Raw genomic sequence first — 15,778 nt, forward strand, 5'->3', positions numbered from 1 at the left:
TTGGCAGTTGGTGACTAGTGGAGTGCCGCAGGGATCAGTGCTGAGGCCTCAACTATTTACCATTTATATAGATGATCTGGAGGAGGGGGCTGAGTGTAAGGTGTCGAAATTTGCTGATGACACGAAGATAAGTGGAAAAGCAAATTGTGCGGAGGGTGTGGAAAGTCTGCAGAGGGATCTAGATAGGCTGAGCGAGTGGGCGAGGACCTGGCAGATGGAGTACAATGTTAGCAAGTGTGAGGTTATCCACTTTGGCAGGAATAATAGTAGGAGAGATTGCTACTTAAAGGGCGAAAAGCTGCAGCATGCTATGGTGCAGAGGAACCTGGGGGTCCTTGTGCATGAGTCGCAAAAACCCAGTCTGCAGGTGCAGCAGGTGATCAAGAAGACGAATGGATGCTGGCCTTTATAGCGAGGGGGATAGAATGTAAAAGCAGGGAGGTCTTGCTGCAACTGTACAGGGTACTGGTGAGGCCGCAGCTGGAGTACTGTGTGCAGTTTTGGTCGCCGCACTTGCGCAAGGATATTTTGGCCTTGGAGGGAGTGCAGAGGAGGTTCACTAGGCTGATACCAGAGATAAGGGGTTTGGACTATGAAGAGAGGCTGAATAGACTGGGTCTGTACTTGTTGGAGTTTAGAAGGATGAGGGGGGGTTCTTATAGAGACGTATAAGATAATGAAGGGGATGGATAGGGTAGAGATAGAGAGATTCTTCCCTCTCAGAAAGGACAACAGGACTAGAGGGCACAGCCTCAAGATAAGGCTGGGGGGGGGGGTGGGTGCAGTTTAGAACGGAGTTGAAGAGGAACTTCTTCACTCAAAGGGTGGTGAATCTCTGGAATTCTCTGCCCGTTGAAGTGGTGGAGGCTACCTTGCTAAATATATTTAAGTCACGGGTAGATAGGTTTTTGGTAGGCAAGGGAATTAAGGGTTATGGGGAGAAAGCGGGAAAGTGGAACTAAGCCACTTCAGATCAGCCGTGATCTTATTGAATGGCGGGACAGACTGGAAGGGCTAGATGGCCTACTCCTGCTCCTATTCCTTATGTTCTTATTGTTGCATAAACACATCCTTGTTTGACCACATTCTTCACTGAGGTAGATCTGTGGTGGTTCTATTGCTGAGACCAACATGAAGTTCAGTTTGGGAGCATACAGAGACAATCACAATGCTGAGCTAGGTGTAGTCTGCAGCTCAGAATTGAGGGAACCAAAGGAAGTAAATGTTTGTCATTTAGGCTTGCGCTTCAACCAGAGAAAATAGCACTTAATCATTCATCACTTGGAAGGTGGGTCGGGCTCTATTTCAGTTTCAATTTCACGAGAGGAAAAGCAGCTATTCTGGTCTGCAACTTGTGGAGGAAATCCTCATAGAGCCTTGTGGTAGAAATAAACCAGCAGTAAGTCAGCTTGAAACAGACAGGGAGAAAGCATCAATTAGAAGCTAGGATTCAGCTTTGGGAGCAGCATCTGTGATGGAACTCAGAATCATACAGCGCAGAAGAGGCCCTTGAACTCATTGAGTCCACACTGACACATTAGAAACACTTGAACTCTCACCTAACCTCATCTGCCAGCATTTGGTCGATGGCCCTGAATGTTATGATGTGCCAAGTAACTGTAGGTGCATATAGGGCCGTTAGGAACCTGGCGATGTTCAAATCTCTAAGCAAGAAGGTAATGAAACCCATGCTTAAACTGAAGAATCCACAGTCATGACACCTTTAACGGAAATTGAAGGATCGCTTAGTCAAAAGCCAATGGAAGGGTCCCCATGACATGTGTACCTTGAGGGATAGCTAGAATACCAAGGAGAATTAACAAATTCTGAAGGGCTGTCACATGCCTTTAGGTTGGAGCCGGGAAGAGTGAATGAACCTTTAACATTCCTGTAATGTATAAAGGATTCTTGTGGGTAAATGAAAAGTGTAACCAAGTTCATCTATAAGCAACTATAAGCTATCGTGTTAATAGTGTTTGCTTTATTTAATTTTTATAGACAATAAAGTTTATGTGTTTAAAAAAATGAAATCTTGTGGTGGAATTATTTCAGTGAATTGTGTGATCTTTGCATTACTTTTTAGATATGAATGGTCCCGAACAGAATTGTAACATTGCAGCTTTTGCCCATCAAGAGACACTGCAAATATGATCACCGCTGTGTGGCAGATGCAAGAAACTGCATTAACAGCTGTCTGTGGCCTTTTTCAACCTCACAGAAGTTTTTGACTCTATGAGGGCTGTGAAGTGCCCTCAAAAACTTGTTGTCATCCTTGCCGACTTCACAATGACAGGCAAGCTGCGATCCTCGGCAACAGAACCGCCACAGGCTCTAAGTCAGTGAAAAACGTGGTCAAACAAGGATGTGTCGTTCAGTTTCAATCTTTTGACTTACCACATCATCTTTCTTGAAGTTTTCTATGCAATATAGCTGTCCTGGTTGGAGTTGTCCTTCTACAGCTTGGATAGATTTAAATTTCAAATTCCCCAAGTGCTGGGGCCTGAAACACTCGGGTGGCTTCATCGAGCATGGGAAATTTAAAACCGATTGGAAATGTAATCAGATACAAGGGACAATTCAGCCACCATTCAGCAAATTCTGGTAACAAGCCCAGTTAGATTGCAGAAAAAAATAATAATTTCTGCGACCCAGCTGCTTGGCTTAGCTTTCCCTTTCCTTGCATTGAGACTGTGTAGATTTCTTTTCTTTCCTGATGTAAATCCCTTTGAATGTCATAAATGCTCCTGCCTAAAATCAGTATTATTATCTAAAGAACTGTCACCTTTGAGTAAAATGGCTTGTGGATTCAAATCCCACTCCAGCACTTGGGCACAATGATCTGGGCTAAAATACCAGTGCAGTATTGAAGGGCGGTCCAAAGTGCCAACCTTTGATTGAGTAAAATATCAGACACGGCCCCATCTGCACTCGGGCAAATGAGAGATCCAAGTGTGAAAATATTCCAACCAACAGTCAAGATATTCCCAGTGCACTGAACAATAGTTACCCCTCAGACAAGATCATCTGGTCATTACTACATTGCTGTTGTGGTGGGAGTTTGTTACGCTCAAACTTTCCGTACTACAACAGTGATAGTAAGCCTACTAGTGACAATAAAAAAAACTTTAAAACTTCAAACTGACTACACTTCAACAGTACTTCATTGCTTGGAAAGCATTAGTGAGGTCATGAGGTTGTAAAACTTTATCGCCTGAATTCTACTGTCCTGCTAGCCACGGAAATCGGAGCAGGTGAGGGGTGGACATGAAAATGTCTATTGTCCTTGGGCAGGATTTTCCATTCTCTCTCGAATGAGGCCATAAAATCCCACCCTATATTATGTTGGGGTGATGGTGGGGTAGTGGTAATGTCACTGGGCTAGTAATCCAGAGGCCCAGGTTAATGCCTGGGGACTTGGCTTCAATTTCCACCAGAGCAGCAGGTAGAATTTAAATTCAATTAATACATCCAGAATGTAAAACTAGTCTCAGTAATAGTGACCAAGATGACTATCATTAATTATTGTCTTTTAGGGAAGGAAATCTGTCAACCTTATCTTGTCTGGTCTACATGTGGCTTCAGACCCAGAGCAATGTGGGTGACTCTAAACTGCCCTCTGGAATGACTTTGAAAGCTGCTGACTTCAGGGTTAGTTCAGGATAAGCATCAAATGCTGGCCTTGCCAGTAATACCCACATCCCATAAAAGAGTAAAATAGTGCTTTATTAAAATGTATATTTCTTCATAACCTAGGAGATGATAGTTTTTATTGGAAGTGCCTTTGAGTCACATACAAAGTGCATTTCTGCCAAATAACTTTCTAAATGAAGATCAGAGTGTGTTACCACCTTTCCCAAATTTCTTTTAATATTGTTCAACTCTGCACATAAATTTAGCCACACAATGCTTCCTGCTAAACTGTAAATTAGTGATTGACATTGTGGGTATACATTAATAAAGTAGTTACTTATTTCAAGAGCACATACTTTCCCATAGTTGGATTCCCATGACAGTTGCACACCAAACTTCCTTCTTCAGCCATATCATTCAAATGCTTCTAATGCGATACGGAGTTCTCACAAGCAACTCAATCGCTCGGCCATCATGAATAATTCTAGATGACAGTAAATACATTACTCCCATACAGTCATAGATTAAAACTCTACCATTTCACCTGCCTGGAATTGGGGTGGGCGAGATTTCCAGAACAGAAATCTCCGTTGGCCTAGGGCAGAATTTTATGATCAAATGAGGCTGTAAAATCCCACCTATAGAGTCGTACAGAGGAGAAAATGCCCTTTGGCCCATCAAGTCTGCAACAGCAATAATTACCACTAAAGTCATACTAATCACATTTTCTCACACTTGTCCTATATTCTTCAATGTTATGATGTTTCAATATTTTTTAAAGGTTGTAAGTTTTTCAGCTTCCACTATCTTCCCAGGCAATGCATTCCAGATTCCCATCAACCTCAGAGTGAAATTTCTTTTTCTCAAATTCTCTCTGAATCTCTTGCCCCTCACCCTAAAACTGCCATTTGTGAGTGACCCCTCAACCAAAGGGAACAGCTCCTTCCTATTCACCCTGTCCATACCCCTCATAATCTTATACACCTCAACCATAAGAACATTAGAACTAACAGCAGGAGTAGGCCATCTGGCCCTTTGAGCTTGCTCCACCATTCAATAAGATCACGGCTGACTTCTTCATGGACTCAGCTCCACTTATCTGCCCGCTCACCATAGCCCTTAATTCCTTTATAGTTCCAAAGTGTATCTATCCTTGCCTTAAAGACATTCAATGAGGTAGCCTCAACTACTTCACTAGGCAGAGAATTCCATAGATTCACGACCTTTCGTGTGAAGAAGTTCTTCCTCAACTCAGTCCTTAATCTGGTCTTCCTTCTTTTGAAGCCATGTTCCCTAGTTCTAGTCTCACCTACCAGTGGAAACAACTTCCCTGCTTCTATCCTATCTTTTCCCTTCATAATCTTATATGTTTCCATAAGATCTCCCCTTGTTCTTCTGAATTCCAATGAGTATAGCCCCAGTCCATTCAGTCTCTCCTCATAAGCCAACTCTCTCAACTCCAGAATCAACCTAGTGAATCTCCTCCACACCTCCTCCAGTGTCAGTATATCCTTTCTCAAGTAAGGAGACCAAAATTATATACAGTACTCCAGGTGTGGCCTCACCAGAACCTTATACAGCTGCAACATAATCTTGCTGTTTTTGAACTCCATCCCTCTAGCAATGAAGGACAAAATTCCATTTGCCTTCTTAATTACCTGCTGCACCTGCAAACCATGTCTCCCCCTCAGCCATCTCTGCTCTCAAGAAAACAATTCAAGCCTATGTGGTCACTTCTCATAGCTCAAATGCTCCATCCCATACATCCTGGTGGACTTCCTCTGATATCCCCTCTATTGCAATCACATCCTAACTATAGGGAGATGATCAGAACTGCACACAGTACTCCAACTGTGGCTTAACTAATGTTCTGTACAGATCCAACATTACCTGTTGCTCTTATACTCAATGCCACGACTGATAAACAGGCATATGGGACACTTAGAATATAGAACATAACAGCGCAGTACAGGCCCTTTGGCCCTCGATGTTGCGCCGACCAGTGGAACCAATCTAATGACCCTCTAACCTAAGCTATTCCAATGTTATCCATATGCTTATCCACTGACCATTTGAATGCCCTTAAAGTTGGCAAGTCCACAACTGCTGCAGGCAGGGCATTCCATGCCCTTACTACCCTCTGAGTAAAGAACCTGCCTCTGACATCCGTCCTATAATTACCACCCCTTAATTTAAAGCTATGTCCCCTCGTGTTAGCCATCACCATCCGAGGAAAAAGGTTCTCACTATCCACCCTATCTAACCCTCTAATCATCTTGTATGCCTCAATTAGGTCACCTTTTAACCTTCTTCTTTCTAACAAAAATAACCACAAGTCCCTTAGTCTTTCCTCGTAAGACCTTCCCACCACTCCAGGCAACATCCTGGTAAACCTCCTCTGCACCCTTTCCAATGCCTCCAAATCCTTCTTATAATGCGGCGACCAGAACTGTACGCAATACTCCAAGTGCGGCCTCACCAGAGTTTTGTACAGTTGCAACATGATTGATTTTAACAATCCTATTCACCTCCTCTGTCACCTTCAGGGATCTATGAATAATTACCCTAAGATCCATCTGAGCTTCCTAATATCCTGCCACTCATTAAATAGTCCCTTGTCTTCTTGTCTTGTTAATTCTTCCAAAATGCACCACCAAGCACTTACCAGATTTAAATGCCATCTGCCACTGCTCTGCCCATCTGAGCAACTCATCTATGTCTTCTTGTAGCCTCCAACCTTCTTCTCCATCACTAACCACCTACCAATCATGGTGCCGCATGCAAACTTGCTTATCATTCCCCTCACATTATCACTTATATCATTTATATATAAAACGAACAATAAGGATCACATCACTGAACCTTGTGGTAGGCCACTGTACACCAATCTCCAATCACTCAAGCAGCGTGTGAACTTAGTCTCCTCCAAAAGGACAAAGAAAAGAATGGTCACAGAAAAATTCTCAAATTAAAAAAAATTGAAAATACAGTTTTTTCTGCGGCTTGATCCTAGACCATGAACAAATGAGTTACGAGGTAAAGAAAATTGTATTGGAAGACAAAAGTAGTTTATTGAAGAATAAGTGATTTTATTTTGATCCTGAAAAGTCATTTTCTTTTCATGCATTTGAGTTCTAAACCTAGGATTAATGGCCAGGATAACAAATTCATAGTTATTAAGCTATTAATAACCTGGTACCATTTTCTATGAGGCATTATCAGCACATTTTTGAATGACTTGATTAATTGTAAAATTATAACTTTTGGTTTGAAATGTGCTTTTCATACTAGTTCAACTTCAAAAAGGCAAGAGTCACTTAACCAGATTGACAGGCCAGATAATCCGGTTTGCTTCTCCCCACACAGTCTAGAGGCTACCCAGACTCACAAGTAATTTACATGGAGACTATTTGGGGTTTTGCAGCAACTTTCATCAATGTTTTGAAGTGGATTTAAAATACAGGTGAGAAATCAAGTTTGCAATAATTATTCACATTGTACTGATTGAACCATTTTGCATTACTTCTGCCTCTTAATATTGCTCAGTGACTTTTTTAGATTATCCTGCAAGACCAATCATCTGGGGTGTTGTGTACAGTTTTGGTCTCCTTATCCAAGGGTGTACATGCCATAAAGGGAGTGCAATGGAAGTTCACCAGACGAATTCCTAGATGGCAGGATTATCTTATGAAAAAGAGGTTGAGGAAAGTAGGCCTGTATTCACTAGAGTTTCATAGAGTTGTACAGTACAGAAGAGGCCCTTTGGCCCATTGAGTCTGCATTGACAAAATTACACTAAATCTACACTAAATCTCACTTTCCAGCACTTAGCCTATAGCTTTGAATGTTTCTCATGAAGATTTGATAAATTCTTACAGGATGCAACAGAATAAATGTGGATCAGATGTTTCCTCAGGTTGCTGAGTCTAGAATCAAGGGACACAGTCTTAGAATAAGGGCTAGGCCATTTCAGATGAGGAGGAATTTCTTCACTCAGAGGGTTGTGAATCTTTAGAATTCTTTATCTTAGAGGGCTGTGGAAGCTCAGTCACTGAGCCTGCTCAAGACAGAAATTGATGGATTTCTGGATGCTAATGACATTGAGGGATATGGGGAATGAATGGCATGCAGATTGACAATTAGCCATGACCTGTTTGAATGGTGGCTCGATGGGTTACTCCTGTTCAAGTGTGGTTTTTGGTAGTTTCATGGATATTTATTTATTCTTTTATGGGGTATTGGCATCACTGGCAAGGCAAGCATTTGTCATTCATCCCCAAGTGCTTTCAAGAAAAGTGACTTGCTAAGCCATTTCAGAGGGCTTTTAAGTGTGAACGACATTGCTGTGGATCTGGAGTAAGGAGGTAAGCAGGGCAAATTTCCTTTCCTGAAGGTCATTAGTAAACTAGATTGTTTTCTTTACAGCAGTTGGCACTGGTTTCATGGTGACCATTAGTGAGTGTAGCTGTTAATCCCAGATTTTATTATTTGAATTTAAAATTCTCCCACGCTACCATGGTGGGATTTGAAGTAGGGGCCCCTGGGTTTAGCCCAGTGACATTACCACTACCACCTCCTCCTTCCTCATCCCTGGTGACAAATTATGGAGCATACTCATAAGAAGAAAAGGTAACACTGATCATACCTGAAATTATACCTTAGGCATGTTTTGCAGGTTTCTGATAACATGGAATGCAGCCTTACCTGTGGTCCATGCATATTAATTTGAACATTAGATATAAAGCCCATAGCAAAAGAGTAATATTTCAAATAGAACAAAGAACAAAGAAAAGCACAGTGTGAGAGCAGGTCCTTTGGCCCTCCAAGCATGTGCAAATAAAACAGAGTACAGGAAAGCATTAGAGGAACATATATTTAAACTTGACCCTTTCTGCAGCTCTGAGTCATTGCACATTGCAGACACAACCAAATATAAATGTCCTGTGATTGACTGCACACTGGGTCAAAAATTAAATACCTCTATTAGGTTCAATAAGTCCTTCATGTATTTACCTCAGTATATTTAACAATATTGTAAAACCAGGTAAAATGAGAAAACATTGGAACAAAGGGATTAATTGTACACACCTTGCAATACTCCCTATAAGTCTATAATGTCAACTATTGTGAAAGTGATAAATCAGCAACTCTGCAGTGATTTGGAAATACAGTTTGAGACCAATAAAGATCTAGAGTCAAAACAGTAACCTCTATCTTTACTATTTTGACAAGATAAAAGATTGTTTTTATTTATTAGTGTCACAAGAAGCGTTATATGAACACTGACTTAATTTATTATTGTCACATGTGTTAACACACAGTGAAGAGTATTGTTTCTTGCACACTATACAGACTGCAATGAAGTTACTGTGAAAAACCCCTAGTCACCATGCTCAGGCAGCTGTTCAGGTACAATGAGGGAGAATTTAGCATGGCCAATGCATCTAACCAGCATGTCTTTTCGGACTGTGGGAGGAATCTGGAACATGCAGAGGAAAGCCATGCAGACACGGGGAGAATGTGCAGACTCCACACAGACAATGACCCAAGCCAGGAATTGAACTCAGGTCCCTGACTCTGTGAGGCAGCAGTGCTAATCACTGTGCCACCATGCAACTGACAATTTCTTATCGTACACACCTAACAATACTCATTACATATAAGCTATAAGCATATAATGTCAGCTATTGTGAATATGATACTAATAAGCTATTGTGATTTGGAAACAGCCTGAGACCTATAGAGATGTAAAATCTAAACAATAACCTCTATCTTTTATTTGATAAAGGTTGGGGGTTTAGAATCAATTTTCAATCACTCCCCCCACCCCCTATTCTTAAATCAGATTAATTAAAACAAAAGCACAGGTCATGAACAGGAAAATTCTGGTTTAAAAAAATGACCAGGGTGGGTATTATTCATGGAATGACAGCTCAGGGAAGTTATGGTGAGGAGATGCCGGCGTTGGACTGGAGTGTGCACAGCAAGCTCAGGGAGGAAGGCCGCTCGGCCCTTGGCGCCGGTGCTAGCTCACTCACTGAAAGAGCCACCAATCAGTTCCCCCATCCCTCCTCCACAGACCAGAAAATTCAACATTTCCTCCATCGTTTTTATATTAAGAAAAAACAGAGTATGGACATTGAAATTTAAAATCCGCCCAGGATTAACATCTAACAAGGGTTATTTTCAGCATTAACGATGCATTATATAAAACAGAGGAGAGATATTGGTGAAAGACATTAGCGCCAGCTGTCAGAAGTGACCATCTGTCAACACTGCAGATCCGAGAGCATCCCATAACCAGCAGGCACCCACCTTGCCGTCCAGGTCCCCGTCCTGAACCAGTTGGTACTTTTTCCGGGAGAAAAGTTTCTGGAAGAGCTTGGGAATTCGCGTTTGCCTCATGGTTCATAAATCTTTTATTTTCTTCTCTTTCGCTTTTGTTTTGCGGACGGCGGCGACGACGACCCCCCCCCCTCCTCACGCCCCCGGTCTTATTTGATTTTTGAGGTGAGGTGGGGGGTGTTGTCCCTCAGTCCAGAATGAAGCAGAGACTGGGGCTGCTCAGGTGTCGAATTGAAGGCAGTGCGCCGAGGGGAGTTGTTGTGAGCATTGCCCCCGCCCTTTCCCACTCCACTCCACTCCACTCAGTCAGGTCACAAACACCTGTCCTCTCACCGGAGCCCAAATCCTGCAATCGGCAGAGTGACAATTGTGCTTTCGGCTCATTGCCACGTCTCTGCCTTTCTGTTGAGCAACTGACCGCGCCTTTTTCTTTCCTTCCTTGCTTGTTGTTATAGATTTTGAAAAAAAAATAATTATTCAAAGTGTCACTGGGGTTCCCCTGGGGCCACTGACTGACTGGTAAACACAGACTGGGTGCCCTCCCGGGGCACCGCTCTCCTCCCAAACCCCAAAGGTGTGCAGCTTAGGTCGATTGGCCGTGCCAAATTTCCCCCTCAGGTGCGGATTTTCCAGTTCCGCCCACCAGGGGAATCGTAGCGGGCAAGGGCGGCATGGTGGTGCACTGCTGCCTCACAGCACCAGGGACCCAGGTTCAATTCCGGTCACTGTCTGTGTGGAGTTTGCACGTTCTCCCTGTGACTGCGTGGGTTTCCTCCGGGTGCTCCAGTTTCTTCCTACAGTCCAAGAGGGTGCGGGTTAGGTCGATTAGCCATGCTAAATTGACCCTAATATCAGGGGAATTAGCAGGGTAAATGAGGATTATGGGATTAGGGGCCAGGTGGGATTGTGGTCAGTTTAGACTCGATAGGCCAAATGGCTCCTTCTGTACTGTAGTGATTCTACGATAATCTATGGAAGGGGCAGATCATGGAAAGGTCCGCTGACCTCGTGCGGTATTTTACAGTCGCGGGGCGAGAGCAGCTGGAAAATCCCGCTCTGATGTAGGAATTTTGCCATCCCACCGGCCATGGGAATCGTAGTGAGAGGTTCGTTGCCCTCAAGTAGAATTTTCCAGTTTCACAGCGAGCGCAGCTAGAAAAATCCCACTTTTAGTGTCCCACTCAAGATGTGTAGGTTAGTGGGGATGTTACAGGGTGTTACGGGGACAGGGCTTGGGTAAGATGCTCTTTTGGAGAGTTGGTGTGGGGTCAATGGACCAAAAGGCCTCCTTCTGCAGTGTAGGGATTCACTGAACTTGAGCAGGCGATACTAATTTCCAAATCACCTTTGTTCTCTGCCCATTTACCCCCTGACCTACATTGGCTTCCAGTTCAGCAATGTCTGAATTTTAGAAGTGTAATCCTTGTGTTCAGCAGGCACTTGCATTATTTGCTACCCTTGTTCCAGCACCCTCCAGCCTTACTGTCCAAAAGTTCTGCAATCCCTTCAAATGTTGTTCAGCACTTCTCCCCCCTCCAATTTTCTTCTCCCTCCATTTGCACACTTGCCATTGGCTGTCCAAACCCCAAGCTCAGGAATTCCCTGCACAAACTGCTTTCCCTCTATCTCCTGCTTTGAGGTACTCTTTAGAATGTACTATTTTCACCATGCTTTTGGTCACCTCTCCTAATAACATAAGAACCAGGATCAAGAGCAGAGCAAATGGCTTCCGGAGCCTGCACAACCATTCAGTAAATTTTGACCTTTGGCCTCAAAAGTTCTATTCTTTGCTTCGGAGTCAGTATTTGTTCTTATTCCACTTCATGGTGCATGGAAAGACCCTTTGCATAGAGGGATTTGGGAATCCTCTCTTCTCTCAGGCACAAATGACTCCCACAAAACAGGGAAAATTGGGTTTGCACGATGGTGATGTTTGGCAAATTTTTATGGGAGGAAGGAGGTTGGACTACCCTGTTCGATTGGACGTGACTGAAGATAAGCTGAGTAATCGGAATAAAAAATAGTGAATCTTTGGAAATGTTCGGGAGGTCAGGCAGCATCTGTGGGGAGAGAAATGGAGTTAACATTTCAGGTTGCTGACATCATCAGGACGATTAGAAAAATTGGAACTATAATGCTTTCACATAATTCTGGTGAAGTGGGGGAGGTAGATTGAAGGGGTCAGCCTGTGATAGTACACAAGACATGAGACATTAAAGAACAAAAGAATTGGTTGTGCAGAGCTAAAGGGAGTGGTAATGGAACAAGAAACAAAAGATGTATCCAGAGAAGGTCAAAGCAAAAATCATGAACAGCTGTCGCCCAAAAACAATTCAACAAGTTTAACAATGGTACCTTTTTTCTACCCCTTTTCTTTACAAGTTTGTGATAATTGTTTCTCCTTTTTTTGTTGAAGCTGTTTGTTATACTGTCATTCGGACTTCCATTCCTTTAGTTGTTCCATTACCACTATGTTTGGCACTGTAACCCAACTCATTTGTCATTTAACTTATCCCATGTTCAGATCTGTGGGAGCTGTGGAGAGTCATCCACTGTGATGGTTGCTTGTAAATACACTGTTCAAAGCAGTGAACTGCATTCAGAAAACTTTGAACTTGCATAAGATTTTGAATGATACTTGGAAACTTGCACATCGCTATTTTCTAAGTGTTATTTTACCAAGATGAAAATTTGAACAAAATTTAGCCATGAGCCACGCAAGATACAAGGACAGGTGGCCCGAAACCTGGCTACTGAGCTATGTTTAAAGGAATATCATAAGGGAGGAGGGAGAGAGCGGCGGAGGCTTTAGGAGGAAATTTCTTGGCTTGGGGGCTAGGTAGATGAAGGTACGGCCACCAAATGCAGGGCAATAGAAATTCAGATGCACAGGAGTCCAATATTTGAGTAGCACAGTGCTCTCAGAAGGTTGTAGGGCTGGAGGAGCCAGACCTTGGAAGGATTTGGAAACCAGGGTGAGAATTTTAAAATCAAGGTGCCACAAAATTGGGAGCAAAGAAGGTGATAAAGCATAGCAATGATATGTGATCAGCACTTGCTGTGAGCTAGGATAAGGGCAGGCGAGGTTTGGATGAGCTCAAGTTTATGAAGGGTGGAAAATTGGAGGCCAGCCAAGAGAACATTGGAATGGTAACGGTGAGATGTAACAAAGGCATGATTGAGAAATTACAGCAGAGGTTGGTCTGATACAGGGTCAGAGATGGGCGTCATTCTTACGATGGAATGTAGGCTGTTTTGGAGCAGGTAGGTAGTTGGAAGCTGAGCTCAGGGTCAAATAGAAAGCCAAGGTGGCAGGGAGTCTATTTTAGCCTCAGACAGGGGCCAGAGATACTCTACACTGAAATTTAATCTGGAGCGCAACCTCCAAATGGAGTCTCAAATTCAACACAATTAGGTAGTATTCCCTTTCTGTTTATAATCATTATAAAAGATACCTTGTTTGAACACAAGGAGTCTTTTTTTATAACGAAGTAGAGTTAGGAGGGATATAACAATGTCAACCAAAAATGGACATACAAGAATGGCGGCCTTAGTTCAGTGACTCATCCGTGAATCATAAGACTGGGATTCAATCCTCTTGTAGAGACGTAAGCACATACTTTAAGTTGACACTCAGTAGAGAAACAAATAATTTCAGGACTGTTGAAGGTTTGGTCTTCTTGGATGAGATGTCCAAAAGCATTGTCTGTCTTTCTTTTTGGACCTTTCTTCTTTCTGGAGAGATCCCATGGCACCTAGAGTCAGAGAGTCATAGTGGTTTACAGCATGGAAGTTTATTTATTAGTCACAAGTAAGGCTTACATTAACTCTGCAATGAAGTTACTGTGAAATTCCCTAGTCGCCACACTCCGGCGTCCGTTCAGGTCACTGCACCTAACCAGCACATCTTTCAGACTGTGGGAGGAAACTGGAGCACCCAGGGAGAATGTGCAAACTCCACACAGACAGTGATCCAAGCCAGGAATTGAACCCAGGTCCCTGGCTCTGTGAGGCAGCAGTGATGACCATTGTACCATCACGACACCATTGAAACAGGCCCTTCAGCCCAACTTGTCCATACCACTCTTTTTTTAAATCACTAAGCTAGTCCTAATTGCCCGCGGTTGGCCAATATTCTTGTCTATGCATCTTACCCGTGTAACTGTTGAAAAGCTTTTTAAAAGACAAAATTGTACCTGCCGCTACTCCCATCTCTACAGCTTGTTCCAGACTTTCACCACTCCCTGTATGGAAAAATTGCCCCTCTGGACCTTTTTGTACCTCTCTCTTCTCACCTTACTATGCCGTCTAGTTTTAGACTCTCCGACCTTCGAGAAAAGACTTTTTGAAGCAACAAATGACCTGGTCATGCATCTCGCCTGAGTGAACCTTGATGTATAAAATTGCTATATTTGCTTCCATGTCAAAAGAACTTCAGTGGCTGCAAGGTACATTGTAATGTTTTGAATAGCACCATATACAAATTAATATTCTGATTGATAAACCAATAAGAGGCAAAAGTACACTTAAGCTCAGGAATGAGCTTGGAATCCAGATCTTGCTTCTGACTCAGAACAAAAACACTACCTCTGTGACAAACCAAGTAACTGGAAGTATTCAGCAAACTAGGCAGCATCAGCGGAGAGAAACTGAGTTTATGGGGGGTGGGATTTAATGGGTCCTGCATTAATGGAATATGTATAATGGGTGGCTGTATTAAGCAGGATACAATATTTTTGACTTCCCAGCAGCAGGTTCAGATGCAGAGATTAAAGCAGCTTGTTTGCAGCATACTGAACCTCATGCAGTCATGTGATAGGTCTGTACTAGTAATATATGCAATGAATGCTCTATATTTGCATGCTGTTAATGCTCATTAAAATATATTTTTTAAAAAATTCCTGCCTTCTGGATATGATAAGTGGCATTTGAGAATCTCATGGCACGTGGTTCTTTAAAGGTGGCATGCACAAGTTGGCTATTTGTAGTTGTGTGAGGTCAGTGGTTTTCCTTGTTGAGCTTCGTGGCACAAGGGAAGACAGCAGGAGAATGGTAACTTGCATGGAGGCTCAGGAGCAGCATGGGTGAGTCAAGGATGGGAATGGGGTAAGGGGGCGTTGTTAGGTTTGAAATACTGGGGTTTGGTTAGATGGGGCAGTGGAAGAGGAATCCATGTGAAGACATAGGGTGGGGTCAGGGAAATGGAGGAGTGAAGTGGGAAGAGCCTAGTGTCTAGGGATGAGTGAGAGAGTGGAGGGGGGGTAGGGGAGGGGGTGGGTAGTGGGCATGGCAGAGATGGTAATGGTGAGGGAACAAAAATCACCACAGTAAAGAAAAAAATCACAGTTTTCATATAACAATCAATGCGCGCCAACCATTAAGCTGACCAGTGAACTTAGATCTTTCAGCTATTCTCAGTAAATAATAATGATGCACTCATGAATAAAGTGAAACCAATCTAATGTGAAATATCTACAAATGAAATTTAGATGTGAAAAAGCACTCTTGTGCTTTCAATAAGTCTTTATGTTGATGGTAATGGAATTGGTCAGGAAATTTGTGTCAGTGATGAAGAATCTGTTCGACGAGGAGGCTTTTTTTACAGTCCACCATAGGTGCAGCATTGCCACCTGATGGTACTGAAATGCTTTGCCTGCCATGGTTCATTCATGTCTGCGATGCATGTCATTGGAACTTCAAATTTTAATTGTAATTGTGTGGAAGCAGGGAAGAAGGAAGAGAGTGGGAGGGGTGCCATCTGGAATGACATGCCACTGAAAATTCTACCCTTCGTTTCAGGCTG

General features: G+C 42.9%; 1 protein-coding gene across 3 annotated transcripts in view; it reads right to left on the reverse strand.

Moving 5' to 3' along the window:
- LOC145341801 (calcium-transporting ATPase type 2C member 2-like) overlaps positions 1-10,086 on the reverse strand; it is a 67,008-nt gene extending 56,922 nt beyond the window's left edge. For all 3 annotated transcript variants that reach the window (XM_080186744.1, XM_080186745.1, XM_080186743.1), the window contains exon 1: positions 9,946-10,086. In XM_080186744.1, coding sequence (XP_080042870.1) covers positions 9,946-10,035 — 90 coding nt within the window. In that variant the 5' untranslated portion in view covers positions 10,036-10,086. The remainder of the gene's footprint in view (positions 1-9,945) is intronic.
- Between the last annotated feature and the right edge of the window lie 5,692 nt (positions 10,087-15,778).

This window comes from Carcharhinus amblyrhynchos, chromosome 4, assembly GCF_965287045.1.
Source record: "Carcharhinus amblyrhynchos chromosome 4, sCarAmb.v2.hapA, whole genome shotgun sequence".
Taxonomy (NCBI): domain Eukaryota; kingdom Metazoa; phylum Chordata; class Chondrichthyes; order Carcharhiniformes; family Carcharhinidae; genus Carcharhinus; species Carcharhinus amblyrhynchos.